This window comes from Myodes glareolus, chromosome 4 (genome assembly GCF_982192425.1).
Source record: "Myodes glareolus chromosome 4, mMyoGla1.1, whole genome shotgun sequence".
NCBI classification, from domain to species: Eukaryota; Metazoa; Chordata; class Mammalia; order Rodentia; family Cricetidae; genus Myodes; species Myodes glareolus.
In genome coordinates, this window is record NC_142029.1 from 80032881 (window position 1) to 80051559 (window position 18679).

The 18679-nt window shown below is 41.2% G+C and overlaps 1 protein-coding gene across 2 annotated transcripts; it reads left to right on the top strand.

The window, feature by feature from the left end:
• Window positions 1–1719: 1719 nt before the first annotated feature.
• On the top strand, window positions 1720–17624 carry Btg4 (BTG anti-proliferation factor 4). 2 transcript variants are annotated; one of them, XM_085688743.2, is made up of 5 exons: window positions 1720–1947; window positions 13130–13330; window positions 13780–13917; window positions 14514–14712; window positions 17224–17624. In XM_085688743.2, exons 1-5 carry the CDS (start codon window positions 1877–1879, stop codon window positions 17464–17466), a joined length of 852 nt encoding a protein of 283 aa, XP_085544869.2. In that variant the 5' UTR covers window positions 1720–1876; the 3' UTR covers window positions 17467–17624. The 2 variants fall into 2 exon arrangements, with proteins under 2 accessions (XP_085544869.2, XP_087761781.1); XM_087905655.1 differs by lacking the exon at window positions 1720–1947 and having other exon boundaries at window positions 13001–13330.
• The last annotated feature ends 1055 nt before the right edge of the window (window positions 17625–18679 follow it).

Genomic DNA, 18679 nt, shown 5'->3' on the forward strand with positions numbered 1-18679 from the left:
AGGTACCCATGGATACGGTTTTTGTGCTTTTAAAAAAACTTCATCTTTTATTGCAAATCTTAGGAAACAAGCTGGATTTAGAGTGTGTTCACTAATTATTCACGCCAAAAGTTACCTACGGTGCAACTGTTATCATTAAAAAAAAATACCCGATAAAGTGAGTTGAGCCGCCCCCCCCACCGTGAAAAATTATGAAAACATTTTTAATGTATCCTTAAAAGCAGGTTTACAATCATGGGTGAGCGTTTTTTCCTGGAGATTTTTGTCTATATAGGAACTGACCATTTAGTTACTTCAGAGATTGAGAGGAGCCGAGATAGACAACTTAAAGTCAGTTTTGGAAAGGAAATGGACACATGATAATGTCGATAGCTGACATTTTTCGTGGCACTTTATTTTTCGGTGTTAATAATACAGTGTCGGGAAAAGTCCAGAGATTTATAATCACAAGTCAATATAATGACCAGATCAGCTAAGGAATGAGTTCTATTTTCCAATATATCTAAAAATCACTGAAACGTACCCCCTAAAACACATCTTGCACACATTGTATACTTACCTCCCCACACACATATTGCACACGTTATATTTAGCAGCTAAGTGCTAGCTTTTCTTTTGCCTAAACCACTTAGTACGTAATAGATGAGCATTTCCCTATAGCCCTGTCCTCACCAAATTGATGATGCACACGGGGCTCAGTCGGAGGAATCTCAGTCTTTTTACCTGGCCGTGTGGTTAGTGATTGGTACTATTAGCAATCAGCTAACTACACTGCCTAGTAACTAGACTCGTAGAAAAAGCCTGCAGTCTTAGTTGGTGCTCTCAGATGTTGGTTGAGACCAGCACATCATCAGTCAGGCTGTGGTTGACTCTAGTTGCTGCCTTGGTGATAGCTTTCTTAGAAGTGGAAAACAGGCAGTGAATCACAGGAACCGTTCTGGGGGGCTCCTGCGGGTTTTTTTTTTTTTTTTTTTAAAGTTACGGCCGGTGTACACCGATTATCTTTGCATATCACTGAACGTTTTGCTTTGGCTCCTAGACACAGGTAGTCCCTAAAGGAAGCCGCCGCTCTCCGAGGGTTACTTGCACTTAGACCTCGTGCTCCGGCCCCTTCGCTGACGCATCCTGGCTCCAGCCTCCGCTTTCTGCCGAGTCAGCGGGGCTGCGGCCGCCTGCTTCTCCTCCGGCGGGCAGCGGGTGATGCTGTGCCTTGTTTTGATGGCAGTGGAGTTAGTGATTGTCAGCACCGTGGTACAATCAGCTAATTACACTGCCTACAAACCGAGCACCGGGTGTCCGCCGTTGCAGTTCCCAAGGGTCCGGCCCCTTGCCCCCTTTTCGCCACAGCCGAGGGTGGCGGAGCGAGAGATGTCTCAGGCTCCCGGCCCCTCCATACCCCGCAGGGCCGCGCGCGACCCCAGGTGACCCCAGGGCCCCGGAGCCTCTGTACCCGCCGTCCCCCGAGACCCTCCCGCTCCGACCCCGTCCCCTGGGCACCGGGACAGACTCCTGCTTCCCTCCCGCCGGGTCTGACCCGCCTCCGTCAACTTCTTCTCGGCTTCCAGCCCCAACTCTACAGCAGGATCTGTCCACCCCGCGCGCCCGGCAGCTCCTACTGGCCGAGTGGCCGTGGCTCTGCGACCAACCGCCCTTGGAACCCCGAGGCCGAGGGGGCGGGGCGAGTGGGGGAGGGGAGGCAGAAGCCACCAGAAGGGGCACTGGGCGGGCTCCTGAAGAGCCTCCTGGGAAGGGACCTGGGAGATGGAGACACAGATTCTTGAGAAGTTTATCTTCATGGTGTAGTAGGAAGCGCAAAGACCTACATTCATCTCTCCTACCCTGTTGCCCAAGAAGCTTCCAAGCCCCCTCAGTGTTCATGCCCATTCGCAGAAACTGCTTCTCAGGCACCTCAGCTGGAGGCTTGAGCTTTCCCGCAGGAGCAGGATTGCCCTTGCCAATACCTGAGTTCTTTCTAAAGATTATTTTTTTACAGGGCCATGCAGTAAGATGAGGGCCGCTTTTCTAGTCAAACATTGAACCAACCCCCTTGTGGTCAAAGTGTGACCCTTTTAAGATCAAACTCACCATTTTTGTGATCTCATGGTAAGCCTTGAGGAAACCATTGCTACTTCGGGCTACTGTTTTATTTAAATGTCTGTTACATAGTCATCACCTAAAGGGCATTGGTTCTACTATCCATCAGACAGTCTAGGGGGTAACACAGAGTAGTCACACGTTCTTTGCTGTCCCAGACAGTACAAAGTCACTAAATTGATAGACTTTATTAGTAGAAAAAGGTGCGCGGGGGTGGGGGTGGAGGGTGTCTACGAGAACTGACAGGCACCGGTCTTGAAGGAGGTGAGATTAAAGCAAGGGTGGATTTGATCATTAACAGTAGGTCTGCGGAAGCCCGAGTCTTGTGACAGTTAAATTTTCCTTGCTCTTCCTATCTCATCTGATAACGGGTGTGTTTGTGTATATTTGGAATCGAAGGCGCTGAGGGGCAGGGACAGCATTTCTGTGCCATCTTCACTAATATTTTTATCCTTTAAGTTAGTCTTTCCTTTCTTTTCGCTTAATTGATGAGCCCAAAGAGGATATATCATATTCTCTGATTGCAAACTTTGTGGAATTCAGTAGGAAGTAGCCTCAACAGACTGTGGTCTTCATGTCTTCATATGCACAGTATAATAATGGGTACATTATAACAAATGGGTACATTTGTATTGATCCAGAAAGTCTTACGGTCTACAAAGGGAAACTTCTCTGTACACAGATCCCTACGCCCAGCAGATGGTTTCATGGATGCAGTTATTGACATGAATACATGCTAGTCGTCAGGAACATTCAACACAAATTCCAAATTCAAACCATTAAAACTCAGGAACGTCTCAAGAATAAGGTTATGTGTATTTTAACATTATCTTTGAAAATGAAATAGCATTTTTTCCTCCAAAAGCATAGTTTGTTTTATGAACACTTAAGTGAAAGGAATCAAAGTGAAGTAGAAAATAACAGATAATTGTAAAATTAACTTGCAAGAGGTATCATTTCTAAATAACTATATTTTGTACTCATTCATCTTGAATTTGAGAAAAGCGCAATGTTGTGTGCTACAAAAATGTCATTTGAATGTTCACAAACAAACGAAGCTAGTAGAAGCAGCCTCCATTCCACTAGCAACAGAAAAGTTAGAAGTTTTGTGAGGATACCATTACGAAAGCAGTTATTTTACGTTTTGCTCAGTTTTACTCTATCCTTACTGCTTCCACATAGCTGATGAGTTTTTTTCCCGATTATCAGTTGCATCTTAAAGATCTTACCTGAGTTCGATTTCTGCCATCCAAAGCTAAAGTTGCATTAGATGCCTTGAAATTTACACTGTAAAATTTTTTCTTCAAAGATGAAAAAAAAAAGACAATAAAAATGTGTGCGCTCTAGTTCTGTTAGAAAAGCAACAGCAACAGAAAAGAATGCGTGTTCTTAGGGTTGCTGTTGATTTGGCCTGCAGTTACTAGAGAAACTCCGCTGACCTCACTGCATCTGCGGGTCATGTCTAGGCATGTCTAGACACCAGGGAGACTCAAGTTTTAATCCAAGTAAGAATGCTTGTGGTTAAAAGGCCCAAACAGGAGTTTGCATTTGGTTAGACCAGAATCCAAATCCAGGAAGGCACCTTGAGGAGGAATTGTTTACTGTTTTAATTTCTGGGCTTTTGGTCATCGGGGAGATGGGAAGGACCTTTGAGGAGATGGAGTGAGGTTATTGACGGGAAGGAAACCAGGAGGGGTATCAAAACAAGAACTTCCTACGTTAGTCTGGCGAATTTATATTGGCTTAGTTTATTACTCCTGTATAGAGGGTTAGAGAGCGAGAGGTGGCTCCCCACTTCAGCATACACAAATACCTAAACATTTGCTATTGCTTGTTTGTTTAATTTTTAGACAGGGACTCAATGAGCTCGGGCTGGCCTTGAGCTCTTGATTTTCTTGAGACAACCTCCAGATTACCAGCTATTTCTGCAGCTTTTGAAGGTTACTGAGGGAAGAACTTAAGAATGACACTAATTAGAAAGTAATTGTCTTTAGCAGCTTCTTTTAAAACTTGTTTTTAAAATGAATGGTCTTTGCTAGGAAATAAAACCATGCTTTGTTTTTCATGTAGACTAAGACTATCAAATGTCAGATGGCCATGTTATTATTCATGAAGGTATACTTAGGGACTCGTTTATAAAGTTGAAGCGAGGCTGAGTTGAAGTCAATTTAACGTTTGAACTACAAATCAATGAATCTGTTTAATTATGAGAGGAGATTTTCATCTGAGCTAACATGAACTGCTGGCAGTTCCATGATTCTGGTTCCATCTCATCAGACTCCCATTAGAAAGAGTGCACTAGGTTCTTAATTAGCTTCTTGCTTATATTTATTGATTAATCAATAGCATTGCTTTACATATCAAATGTTAATTTATCTTTTAGGCAAATCAGAAGTAATCTAACAAACTAGCTTCCTAATTGAAGTTGCTGGAACTCTGTGGCTCAGCATCAGGAACAATTCTCGTAGAGTCCCCATCTCTGAGGAACACAGTCTCCAGAGATGTGGTCTAATTGGAGGAATAGACTGTTTACACAGATAATTAAGAGAGTTAAATTATGTTAATCATATTAACACATCATAATATTAATATGTAAATTAATATTACATTAATGCATAAAATCCCTAGATAATGCATTTATATCACATAGAAATATATTGAGTGTCACAGTTGTTAGGTTAATAAGTGCTTAAGGACTCTTGAATTCTAGTGTTATCTCTGTTATTGTCAACATTTGGGGAAACATAAGAAAAAACACTGAAGTATGGGACAGAGAGAGGGCTACATAGAAAAAATGGTGTTCACTCCAGTAGTAAGAGGTAGGCCTGGAAGCCTTAGAATGTTAGTCTAGAGAGATTGAATATCACTCTGCTGGCTGGAAAGCCCCTGATGAATACAAGTGTGTTGTTTTTGGAGGCTGGAGCAGCATGGACTGCAGAGATTTGATGTAGATGATTTTTAACAAATCTGGAGATGAATGATTGAGGAAACACAGGATAAGTAAGAGACTTCATGAAGGGACTTTTACAGGGTTTGGGGGCTGATTCACAGTTTTTCAGGATCAGCAACCGACTCTCAGTGAGGAGCTTGAGGTGCTGAGGCGAACACATGATCAGAAGACGTTTATGATGAGTTTGGGTCTAAGCAAGCCTGGGTTGAGTTAAGTATTTAAATGCGGAAAGAGGTCAGAACTAAAAAGGGAGATTAGAAATTTTCTGACTGTGAAAATTCAAGTTGAATGAAGTCTCCCATTCTTGTTGCCATGGTTCTCAGAGGAAGGATAAAGTAGGTGGGCAACAGTGGAATGCCTTTGTGTGTGTGTCCTGGGACTGAACTCAGGTACACACTAAATAAGGTGGGTGGTCTTCTCTAGACTGTATGTAGGCAGATTAGCTTCCCTGGCTATAGACTGACTTCTGTCACTCATGATAGATTTCCTGGTTTGTAAAAGAAACTTTGGGGTTTCAGAACAGCTAACTGGTTGTCTAGGTGTGTTGTTGAAGAGAGTTTATTTTCCTCCAGAAGTCTAACATGTATTCTTAACTCTGTAAAGCCAAAACGGGAAACTACCTCATCAACTAATTTATTTACAAGAATGAAAATAATTTGTGCTATTCCCATAGTCATTGTTCTGTGTACACTTGTTCTTGCCTATATTTGTACTGTCTTCATCTGCTGCTTACGCCCCTTTGATTCCCCTATGGAACTTTTATAGAGTTTAGCAATTATATAGCTCACTTCTTTAGTTCCTCTAAACCCATAATATATATCTCAAGGATTTCATTGTATTTACATTTAGCTAGGTTTATATTGTCTTCTTCCCTCTTAGCTCACCTATAGCCTGTTTAAAGTTTGAGCTCAAGCCCCACTTCCTGGGAAAATATGCCAATGTGCCTTTAGTCGCCTGCTTTCTTCCTCTTCTCTCCTTTCTTTTGAACTCAATATATTCAGTCTATAGTTAGCATCTTCCATTAATAAAAGTATCAACCACCTATACTTTTTAATTTTTAACTTATTGTTTGTTTCAGACAGTATACAATGCTGTCACATGTACAGACACATTTGTTAAATTAGTATACTGTGTATACAAACATTTTTTTACACTCAAAATTATTTTTGTTGTACTGTCTTGGTTTTTAACTTAAAACTTGAAAATTATGTCTCAACAATTTATGTAATTTAAAAAAATATTTATTATGTATGCAATATTCTGTCTACGTGTATGCCTGCAGGCCAGAAGAGGACACCAGACCTTATTACAGATGGTTGTGAGCCACCATGTGGTTGCTGGGAATTGAACTCAGGACCTTTGGAAGAGCCGACAATGCTCTTAACTGCCGAGCCATCTCTCCAGCCCCCAATTTATGCAATATTTAAAACTGCAGTTTGAACACAGTGAGACTGAGTTTATATATAGGGTATAGAGTCCACTCATTGTTTCATAAAGTGGTGTACATATGCTATTGATAGAAGAAGCTTCCAATGATAGCAAATTTTTGCCAAAACAGTTATATCCCTCTACTTTTATAAACAGTGATGTATGTTTGCAGATGAACAGATGGGCCTAGAATTATAACTTACAGTTTAAGGAATAAATGGTAAAGAAATTAAATAGGAGACAGGTATGGTTGTGCACACCTGTATCTCAGTACTTGGGAGGTAGAGGCAGATAGATCTCTGTGAGTTCCAGGCCAGCCTGGTCTGCATAGTAAGTTGTAAACCATCTAGGACTATACAGTGAGACCCTGTTTAAAAAAAATGAAGTAGGGCTGATTATAATTCTGTTTATTACTTCATAAATCAAATTTAGTGTTCAGTGTAGGTAAATGGCATACACGTTCGGGTGCTCCAGGAGACCAGAAGGTGGCATCAGATCCTTTGGAGCTGGAGTGAATTGCCCAATAGCATGGGTGCTGGGAACTGACCTGGGTCCTCTGCGAGAGCAGCAAGGACTCTGAGTACGGAGCCGTCTCTCTTACTTCCGTGCTCTACCTCTGTAATTGACTGGTGCCTTTGGGACCTGACTACACTTTGATTTACCAATCAAGTCACACTCCATATGTTTTCTTTTTTCTTAAAGCATTTTTTAAAATTTTATTTTACATACCAATCCCAGTTCTCCCTCCCTCCTCTCGTCCTGCTCCCCCCACCTTTCTCCCACCCCACCTGATCGACATGTTTTAAAATGGAGAAATTGAGTTTTTGGAAATTTCCTTGCCTAAGGCCATGTTCATGCGCTGTACCATTCTCACAGGCACACTAGACAGGAGAATGTATCTTTCTATCTCCTTTTCTTTCTGATCTTCCTCATTCAAATGGAATGGAGCCTCCCTTTTCTCATTTTCTTACCCAGGCTTAGACTCCTTACTCAAACCTCTACAGAGAGAACATCACCATTTTCTCCTCTCGATACTTTATCTGATACTTTTAAAAGAGAATTCCTTAAAAGACAATGTCTTAGGTAAGAGAATAGATGTCTTATAATGGGAACTTTAGACATTACACGTGATCAGTTGAGAGATTTTTTTTTTGCCTTTTAAATTTTAGTAATTTCTGGTTTAAGTGAGGTTAAAGATGGGCATGGTGGTACATGCCTGTTGTCCCAGTGTGTAAGGTTAAATTCAAGAAGATTGCTGCAATTCCAGGCCAGCCCGATCCACGTAGTAACCACTAAACCAATCAGGGCTGCATAACGAGACTATCTCAAAAGAAAACAAAGTCACAAAGCCCAACAACCAAACAATGAATTAAGAGGTTTGCTTAGTCCTTGTTGGATCTACGTTCTTATATCCCTTCCTAATAAAATTATTTAAAATTACATTTATTTATTTATTCGCACGTGTGGACATACGTATCCTATAGCACACACATGGAGGTCAGAGGACAACTTATGGCAGATGATTCTCTCCTTTCACCCGTGGGTCCTGGGGACTGAACTCAGGCTGTGTGACTTGGTGAGCAGCACCCTTACTTGCTGAGCCCTGCTGTTAGGCCTCTCAGCTCCTCTCAGCAGACATTTAGTACTGCGCGATTAGTTGTCATCGGGAATTCAGTTTTAAGCTTAAGGAATCCATATCTTTGTTTTGCCCTGATCATCCCCCTGAACTACTTATTTCAATATTTTCTTGGCTACTGAAAACTTGGAGCCATCTTGCGAGTATCCCATCCTTAAAGTATTGTATTCAAATCATAGCTTGTGCGCATGTTAATTTTCCTTCTCTGGATTATAAATCTCTTGAAAGGGAAGGCTGAGTTCTGTGTTTTGTTTGACCCACTCAGCACACAGCAATATCTCATGTTAGTGGGCGCTCAGAAGGAAGTCGGTGTCAGTAAAGCAAAAAGGACAGATGCCATTCATGGGAAGGAGGCCACTGAGATCAGGTGATTGAAGTCCTATGCAAATGAAGGAAGTTTTACATGATGTTTACTCTCTGATTTTTCTTTCCTGAAGTATAAGTACATTCTTATTATATGCTTCTATTAATGCTTTCCAAGGTCTGCTTGGGCCTGTTGCAGAAAGTAATGCTAGGGAAAGGTTCAAAACCTCACCAGTGAATATGCCTCAGCAACTCAGGGTAGCTGAGCAGTAAGTTATCTGGGAAGGTGAAATCATAATTATTAAACACTTGGCACTATTAATTTAGCAGTGTAAACAGTAGGCATTTACCAAGAAAAGGCATGTATTTGCTCTTGTCTATGTTGCCTTGAGTTCAAAAGCAAGTTCTATTTCAGCAATATGCAGTGAGTTTGAAATTTTAGTTTTGTCATTTCTAACACAATTAACAATACTTTGAAACAGTGTGGGAAATGGCAAAAGAAGATGAGAATAAGAATTATCAAGACAATCTCTTAAGGCATTGTTGAGTAATTAAATATGTAATGTGATTTAAAAGTCTCATTGATAGCAAGGGGAGCTTTAAAAAATCTTGATATTGAGTGCTGGTCTCTCTTCAATTTCATTCAAATGACTGAAGAACCCGGAAAAGCAGTTGCTGCTACTGATGCACGAAAGTCTGCTATTGGTCGTGTGTGTAGAGTGTGTGTGTGTGTGTGTGTGTGTTTGGAAGTTTTGGAACTTTAGCTATACTGTCAGCTTTGGAAGGAAGTGTCCCGCTTTGCCACGCTGAGTTGGCATTTATAAATATTAACAGCCATATTGGTGTAGAAACATTAACTTTATTTTTTCCCATTTGTACAGGGGTAACACACAGTATCAAATATGGAAGGTGTTATCTATGGGGTCCTAGTGCAAAAATTAATATTCTCTATATTAAATAAAAACATTGTTGTCTAGATTTTAATTATTTCTTGTTTGATTGCAGTGTCAGTGGATAGGAGGCAGCCTTCAGTGTCTTAAGGTGATTCCAGAGCGTGCCCCAAAGCGTGGCAGCTTGGGGACCTCTTTCACGAGTAAAGAATGAAATAAATAAGATACTGAGAGGGTAGATCATTCGAGCCCTAGTTGCGCTTTTGTTTTGTTATCATATGTTATGGACATGGCGCACATGTAAATACTGGCTCTAACTGAATCAACCTTAATTTGGTCTTAGATGGTCATTCTTAGATGACAAAATACTCGGTTATCTATTTCAGTGGTCCTTATACTATATATATATATATATACGTATATATATATATACATATATATATATACCTCTCATGCCTAGATATTTAATGTCTAGGACAATCTTTAACATCTGTATTATGTCTTAGTCCACCACTGCTGAGTTTTGACACTCACGCCACTCCAACATGTCAGGAGCTCTCCGGACCCATATTCCACTACCACTAATTAATAGCTATACACGCCTAGTACCAACTGTCTGAGTCTGGGTCCTTGAAGACAGGACTCTGAGTTGGGAGTTGTAGGTGGGGAGGCTTTAGGGAACTGAAAAATACAGGATTCAGTAGGGGGAGATGCCATCCGTAACCAAGTCGTGGTAGGGACCTTGGCTTGTCTCGTGGGGAAACTGTAGAGGTACAGTGACCCTTCAGAGTTGTAACTTGAACCAAAGGAGTCAGTTTTCATAAAAGGGAAGATGGTAGCACCTTAAATTGTGCACCAGTTATCCTGACCCCAAGCAGGCAAAACTCTCAACTCTTACCAAATAGATGGTTCCTGTATATTGTGAAAGTTGGGATTACTTAGAACAAGAGGGCCGTGTCTGTTTAAAATTCCTTCTCCTTCTATATGTACGGCTGCTCTCTCAGTAGATTAGGAAAATGTTGATGGATTTGTAAGATCTTCATTTTACCACTGACTCTTTCCACGGTATGTGAGAGAATTAATTGGTTGAAGAGAAAGAAAGGCAATTGGAAGAGGTGATGCTTAAGGCTTTGACAAGGCCTTGCTTGGCCTTCACCCTGTTCAGCTTGTATCTTGGAAGGCACAGATGGTATTCTTACTAAATATGCAAATGTCAGGATGCCAAAAGAGATAATTGACTACATAACAAAATCTTCATTCACTGTAGCAGTGGCCCACACTTAACACATGCGCAGGAAATATGGCTCATTGGTTGAGTACTTTCCTGGTTTGCACGTGGTCCTGGGTTCCACTTCAGCACTTCAAATAAATCAGTTAAACAACACAGTGAAATACGATAGCATTTCTAGTCTAGCTAACCAATGCAACATTAAAATTGGCATAGAAAAGAGTAGAGGATCATTTGTACTTGTTAATAAGACAGCCGCTTTGAGCACTTGTTTTATGCCAGGTGGTCTGTAAAAGACTTTATGTGTAGTTTTATAATTTAACCTTGGCAAAATTCCTTTAAGACCACAGTCAAGTTGCTAGCAGAAGCGACAACACCTAACATTTATAGAGCACTTACTGAGTTCCAGGTATCCTTCTAGCATTTCACTCTTAATTCTCCTTATAACCCTACAAAGTGTACACTGTCATTTTCTTTGTATACACGAGGAAATGGAGGGACAGAGTGGTGGAATCACTTTAAGGCCAAGCCCTGGGTTGAGCTGGGATCCATTCAGTGTGATGGATTAGTATGGAGCCAGCAGTCTAGTACTTACTTTATCTCTGGAGGTCGGGAAGATTAGAGAGCATGTGGAACTTTGCTAAGCTCCTAATGAGATGAAGGGTTGGGATTGAAACATACAATGCTGACCATACGGTTGCTTTGCATTTTCTTTCTTTCTTTCTTTCTTTCTTTTTTTTTTTTTTTTTTTGGTTTTTCAAGACAGGGTTTCTCTGTAGCTTTGGAGCTTGTCCCGGAACTAGCTCTTGTAGACCAGGCTGGCCTTGAACTCACAGAGATCTGCCTGCCTCTGCCTCCCAAGTGCTGGGGTTAAAGGCATGTGCCAGCTTGTATTTTCTTTTTAACTGTCCTGTACTACCTTCCCACAGTTTATGACCGGGTGTATTAATTATCTACTGTAATCTTGATAACAACCCTGTGAAATTGCTTTCACTGACAGGAAACTGAAAGTTATGAAGATTCGAAACCAGTTGCAAGATCCTGCAGATAGGGTTTTGTTTTATGTTGTTTCCTTTCTTTTGTTCTTTCTGCTTTGTTTTTGAGTCAAGACCTGTGCTGGAACTCCTTCTGTGGCCCAGCTGCCTCAACTCAAGTTCTTCCCCTCCCAGCCTTCCTGAGAGCCGCGGTTCCAGGTGTGCCTCCCCACACGCTGTTAACAGATTGTGAGCTGCTAAGTTGCAAAATGCACAGACTTCTTAGACAGTTTGCCATGCTGGAAGAGAAAGATGTGAGAAAACCAGCAGCCTCGGGGAAGAAAAGCACACTTGCAAATTCAGTGTGAGGTAGTGACGTGATGTCGGTGCCCACAAGGGGAGGCCACCTGATGCTGCACTCGAGGACGGTGTCCGGGGCAAGGAAGGTGGCGGTCCCACTCCAGTGCCGGTCAGCTGACACACCTGGAGCACCGTGAGCAGCTCCTTTAAGATGTGAGTCTGTCACACAGTGTGACGCTCATCTAGGTGCCGGCTTGCCACACTGCACTGTCTGAGCAATATGTACAGAGGAACAGCTGCCAACAAGCTGAGAAAATTTAGCCTCGAAAATGGGAAGAAGACATGAGAGGTCAAATAGCTAAAATTTAAAAAACCCTCCCCACATGATGGAGGATTACATCTAATCTGTATAGTTTCAGTGTGAAAGACTAGGCTGCGTAGGTACAAGTTGGTGGAACTGGCTCCTTATAAGGTCCGACTGCTGTTTTTTTTTTTATTTTTTGATATGAAATCAGCTTCTTAGTTGAGAGTCAGTTTTTTATCACTGTGGAAGAAACTGGTCACTAATTGTGGGTGTTAAACACACACACACACACACCTGTGGAGTGGGTATAGCTTTAAACACTTTAGAGAATAGTCTACGTTTGCTATGGGGGAATCAAATGAGTTCTGACAAAGCTAAGGGATTGTCCTAATGGAGGGCACCTGTGTGGGGCCAGCCACCAATCAGCTTTGACAGCCTGGCATATATGGAGTAGCCCGAACCTCACCAGACAGGTGTGAGCAAGAGTTGGCAGGAAGGGGTATAGCTGGCTTTCTGACTCTGGCCCACAGTTTTTAGGGGACTAAAGACATTTTTAGAAATTTACCGGCGAGTGAAATGTGTTTTTATTAATCTTAACTTTTAGTGTAAACCACGTTTTCCACCTGCAGTCCCTGAACCCTGAAACGCTTGATTCTTCGTAAGTAAGTCCCTAAAAAGTGCTCGCTAGTGTAATCTCCTGTCCTCATTGGTAACTTTGTGCTTATGATGAATCCTGATTGCTGAAGTGTTTTAAACTTCGAACAATGTTGTTTTTTTTTTTTTTTTTGAAAAGTGTGAGGACAGAAAGGTTGAAGACTAGGTGTGTGTGTGCGTGTGTGTGTGTGCATGTGTGTTTTCTCATATGTGTGTGTTGATGTGTTAGTTCACTGAGGACTCACCCCCACTCCCCCCCAAAACCCTACGTTTTAGGCATATAAAATTTTCAGCCTTCAATTACACATTGCTGATCAGTTAAACCTAGGCCCCTCTGTGATCCGGTCTTGCTTTTCTTCATTGGTTTCAGGTCTCCGTGCAGACTGCTTTGGAATCATGAGAGATGAAATTGCAACAGCAGTTTTTTTTGTCACAAGACTGGTGAAAAAACACGAGAAATTGAGTGCACAGCAGATAGAGGTCTTTGCACTGAAGCTGATGACCATCTTGTTTGAAAAGTACAGAGGTCACTGGCATCCCGACTGTCCTTCTAAGGGACAGGCTTTCAGGTGAGAGCCCACGTGGCGCAGGGGAGGCGCAATTGGCCAGCAATAGCGTCTGCTAGGAAAAGGCAACTTTTTTTTTTTTTTTTTTGTCCGTCTTCAAGTAAGGGATGTTTTATGAGCTCCCATTAATTTGTCTGAACATAGGTTTGAAATAAAGAGGTGTGATATAGCTGAACACTTCATTAGACAAGTTCTCATCTGTTTGCCATAAAATATAGACGATGAACGTCTATCTGGTGAGCTAACAATGTGATTTAATGTTACGATACCCATTCTGAGTCAGCACGGCCGAAGTTAATGACGTTTTATTTCCACTTGTAAGCATGGAGGGCAGGGGAGGATGAGGAGAAGATGTGGGTAAGGCAAGATCGGTACCCACGATGTGTGATTTCCTACTGCAGAACCCGTCAACACACCTTCCTTGCCCTTTTCTTGCTTTCTGTTCTCCTCAGGTGTATCAGGATCAACAACAATGAGAATAAAGACCCTATATTAGAAAGGGCTTGTTCTGAGAGTAATGTGAATTTTTTTCACCTGGGACTTCCAAAGGAGATGACCATATGGGTCGATCCCTTTGAGGTGTGCTGTAGGTGAGTAATTGTGTGGTTTGTGTGCTTGGTGACCCCTAGGAAACCTAGGTTGCTTAGCCAGCTCTATGTACCTTTGTGAAAGATGATGCCCAAAGCATTGGCTTAGCAACTAGGACACTGTTTGATCACGGTTTCAGATGCGAACTTTTACTAGACAACACGCGTTTCCATTAGGGATGGTTGGATTGGCAAGCACAAAGGCACTGCAGTCTATTTGTAGTGTGACTTGGGTCATTGCAACCTGTTGCATACTGCGGATTTGTAACTTTTAAGTACTGTGGGAAACACCAGGAAGGCAAGGGGATCAGCTAGTGTGGAGGAAAAGTCAGTCCATTAATTGACCCGAAAGAAACAAAAAGTTTTATTTTGCTTTTTTTTTTTCTGACCAATTAAACAGAATAGCTATTGCAGGATATGCTCACTAATTGTAACATCCTTGTAGCTTCAGGTTACATTGCCCTTCAGTTTGCTTTTTTAGAAGAGTCAGACTCTTTAAAATACCTTTTTAAAAGTTAAAGTTAGTATGGTGTCTCCAGACAAAGAGATTATGCTTGTGGGAAGTCGAGTCTCTAATGAATATTTTCTTTCCCGCTTAGGTACGGTGAGAAAAAGCATCCTTTTACCATTGCTTCTTTTAAAGGCAGATGGGAGAACTGGGAGCTAGCTCAGCACATCAGCTATGCAGTTAGCAGGGCCACTGCCGATTGCTCATCTGGAACGTCTTCTGATGAAGAAAGCTGTGGCAGGCAGCCCCAAGTCATTCCCAAAGTCAACAATCCCAACAGCATCTACCAGGTTGTGTGTGCTACACCATTCTGTTCTAATTCTAGAAAGTATACACTCGCAAGAAACAGAGCCGGAAGTAGTGAAATGACAAAGAGAAGCCCTCTTGCCAGTGTCAGTATTTTGGCAGAACCTTTCCTGTCCCCCATCCCCTGACTGTTGTCGCCACTTAACTGAGTCTTTATGAGGCATGGTCTTTTGTTGTCCTGTTTTTTCACATAGTTCTTGAAAGCACCTGACTTTCTACTTATAGTCCTTCTGGTTAAATTGTAATGGTTAGTGGGTTTTGTTTTTGAGACTCCCTAAATAGCACAGGCTGGCCCACAATTTCTGATCCTTCTGCCTGTCACCTACTTGAGTGCTGTGATTTAGAGGTGTGTGCCTCCTCACTCTATTTAGTAGGTTTTATTAATCAAAATAGCATGTCATTTAGAGAAAGCCTAGCCTATTTAAGAAAGACCAGGACACTTTTCATGCTGGCACTAGTGCAGTTTGTTTTCAAAACAAAACAATAGCAAAAAAAACCTTTTAAAAAAGCCATAGTCAGTTTCAAGGGAGCTTGTCCAAAGAACAAAACACTCAAACAATCAAAACCGGTAGAATTGTAACCCATCAACAGATACACATTTATATGGAAATATGTTGCATGAAACAATACTAACACTTACCAGGAGCCTCCCACCCCAATACTTCTGTAGATAATTACAGACATCTTAAGTTGATTTAATGACCCGTTTGAAAAAAAAAAAAAACAAATCTGACCAGGTGGTGGTGGTGCATATCTTTAATTCCAGCACTCGGTGTGTGTGGGGGTGACAGAGGCAGTCTGGTCTATAAGTTCAAGGTCAGCCTGGTCTACAAAAGCTAGTTCCAGGACAGGCTCCAAAGCTACAGAGAAATCCTGACTAGAAAAGGAAAGGAAAGAAAGAAAGAAAAGAAAGAAAGAAAGACAGAAAAAAATCAAATTTGAAGAGCTTCTCTATCAATAATTCTTATGCATGCTTTCACCTTAAACACTTTTGTTAACATTCAGTTGTTTTCCTCTTAAGAGTTACCAGCCAATATTTTAAATTGCTTCCACATTGCTTTATTAAAAACCAAAATCCCCCCAAACCCGTAAAATTTGGCATCATTATAGAAGTTAGTTCTTTTGTTTTCTTCCTGAAGTTATTTCTTAAGACTTGATTCTCAGACATGGAATTTTCAGACCATTAAATATGATAGTCACTTATTCCTAATATATGGCTTAAGTACATACTAGAACGCTGTATTTTTAAAAATTTTCACTAGTTCTACTATCTGCTTTACCATTTTCCCTAAAATTGGCCTGTTCTCAAAAGGCAAATAATTTGAAAAAAATTCCTATAATAGATAGCACTAATGAAATTAAGTATTCAAAACTGTTTCATGAAAGTTCACCTATTCTTTGAAGACCTTATGTAGTATCATATATTATGGGTCAGAAACATATTAAACTTTTGTTATATTACTGGAAAACATTTTCTTTTAGTTTTTTTAAAACTGCGTGTGTATGTACGCATGCATCTGTGTGTCTGTGTATGTGCGCGCACATGCATCTGTGTCTTTGTGTGTGTGCGTGCGTGCGTGCGTGTGTCTGTGTCCCTGTGTGTAACAGTTTAAAACTATATAACACTAGATTTTTAGGTAGAAGGCTAAACTGTTCTATGGTAATGTCTTTCCAGAATGTGGTCTCTAAAACATCTTTGTCAATTATTTGTGATGTTTGTAATGGGTGGGTTTGGCCCCAGAGATCATTTTTAGGCAGTTTTGGAATGTCAGGAGGGAGTGGGGTAAGGGTGAACCTTTGCAATGTTTTATGTTTTTATCTTTGTGTGTGGTCTAGGGATTGAACGTGGGTTGGTAGATATCTACTTAGACACGAGTTGTTTCCAGCCCTAACTCATTACCTCTTCTTTCCTTTATGAGAGAGGGTCTCATTAATTTCCCCAAGCAGGCCTTAAACTTTTGATTCTCTACCTCAGTTTTCCAAGTAACTGGAACTAACGGCCTTATTAATAACATAGCTTACGTATTTATAGTTTCACTTAAGAGTTCATTTTCGGGGCTGGAAAACTGGCTTAGCAGTCAAAGGGAACTGGCTGCTCTTTCAGAAGATCCAGGTTCAATGGTTAACATAACCACGAACGTGGTAGCTCATAGCCAACTGTAACTCCATAGGGGATTTGGCACTCTTCTGGTTTCAACTGCCCTCAGTGGGTACCAGGCACGTATATGGTACAGACACACATTCAGGCAAAACATCCATACACATAAAAGAAAAAAGAAAAATTAATTTTGCTTAAAGATATAAATTGATGATCTCTAAAGGCTATAAAATTCTGGAAATTTTCTGTAGATCACTATTTACTTTTTCTAAATTTGTAATCCCTGTGCTTTGGAGGGACTTCTCTTCTGAGTTCTGGGCTCATAGTCTCAAGAGCTGCCTATCAGTCCAGAGACCTTCACACATTGTTTTTCCTGTCTTTTCTTTTTCCTTCCCAGGTGGAAACCTTCAAGCAGTCCTTCCAGCCGTGGTTGTGCCTCCCTCGTAGAAAGCATTTGGCAGATGGTCGTGGGGGCATCTTGGGGGCGGCTTTCCACCCAGTGCCCAAGAACCCTAAATGGTGCAGGCCTGCAGGGCGCCGGGTGGACAGGTACCACTGGGTCAACACACAATTGTACAGTGGTCAGGCAGCACAAAGCAAGCTTGAAGGAGAGGCCTTGTCTTCCCTAAAGCAAAAATGAGGCCAAAGCCAAGAAATTCCCCACCAGAAGGAAGAACTCTCTCAGGGATGGGAGTGCACACAGATCACCGCTCGACTTTTAGCTATACTTTTAATTCTTATTTAACTTTATATAAATTTTTATGTAACACTAGTGAATATATGTGTCTTGTAAAGTGATTGGAGATATTGCCTGTAATAAAATAAAATTAATTATGGGAAGGAAGAGTTGAAATAAACGCATTGTGTTTTTAACAAACCCCTTAGTTCAGTTTGCTGCAAGACAGTTTTAAGTGTCTTGTTTCGCCTGTAGTCACTGTTTTAAAAGCAGGTTTTCAATTAAGGGAGAGTGATCCTGACAGAAAACTCTTCTGGATTCGTCTAATATTTGTGGTAACCAGTCTATTTTATAAATCTTGTAAGAACTTGTTGGAATTATTTTTAATATAAGAGAATTCCCTCGGTATGTCTTTTGAAAAGTTTTATTTACTACTAAAACTTCATAGACATACTCATATGAACTGTTTTATAAAAGTGGTACCTGCTTCTTATAAAGAATTCAAACCGGGGGCTGGAGAGATGGCTCAGAGGTTAAGAGTATTGTCTGCTCTTCCAAAGGTCCTGAGTTCAATTCCCAGCAACCCCATCTGTAATGAGGCCTGGTGCCCTCTTCTGGACTGAAGAAAGAATGCTGTATACATAATAAGCAAATAAATAAATATTTAAGAAAAAAGAATTCAAACCAAGTCAAGAAACTCACTATCAAAAGAAATAAATCCCTACTAGTGAGCCGCATGCAACCATTACTAATATTAAATGGTGGCCGTGTTGCAGGTACATTTTGCATATATACAGACTTAAGAATGGATACAGAGGCTTTCAGATGGCTCGGTGGGAAGTTCAGGCCACCAGAGTTCAGGTCCCAGGACTCACAGGGTGGAATGGAGGAGTGACACCCACAAGCTGTCTTCTGTTCTCCACATGTGTGCCATGGCACCTGCAGGCCCTTCCCCAAATATGTAAACATCAAACTCTTTTGAAAAAAGAAGGAATACACAGATACACCATTCACTAAGAGACCCATGCTAGAGGAGCTACCCATCAGAATTTACATTTGGTTTTATTTGATTTTCATAAAACAACAAATAACCCTGAAATGGAATTGGAAGTGGCCCTGAAATGCTTCAAAGCTTTCCCACACCAGAATATCTAATTTCTTAAGTTTTATCTGGAAT

What these genes read in the sequence shown, in the direction of transcription:
- Btg4 (XM_085688743.2), top strand. Translation starts at nt 1,877, where the DNA reads ATGCCCATTCGCAGAAACTGCTTCTCAGGCACCTCAGCTGGAGGCTTG. An exon ending in TTTCCCGCAGGAGCAGGATT is followed by an intron (nt 1,948 to 13,129) that starts GCCCTTGCCAAT and finishes TTCATTGGTTTC; the next exon opens with AGGTCTCCGTGCAGACTGCT. An exon ending in TCTAAGGGACAGGCTTTCAG is followed by an intron (nt 13,331 to 13,779) that starts GTGAGAGCCCAC and finishes TGTTCTCCTCAG; the next exon opens with GTGTATCAGGATCAACAACA.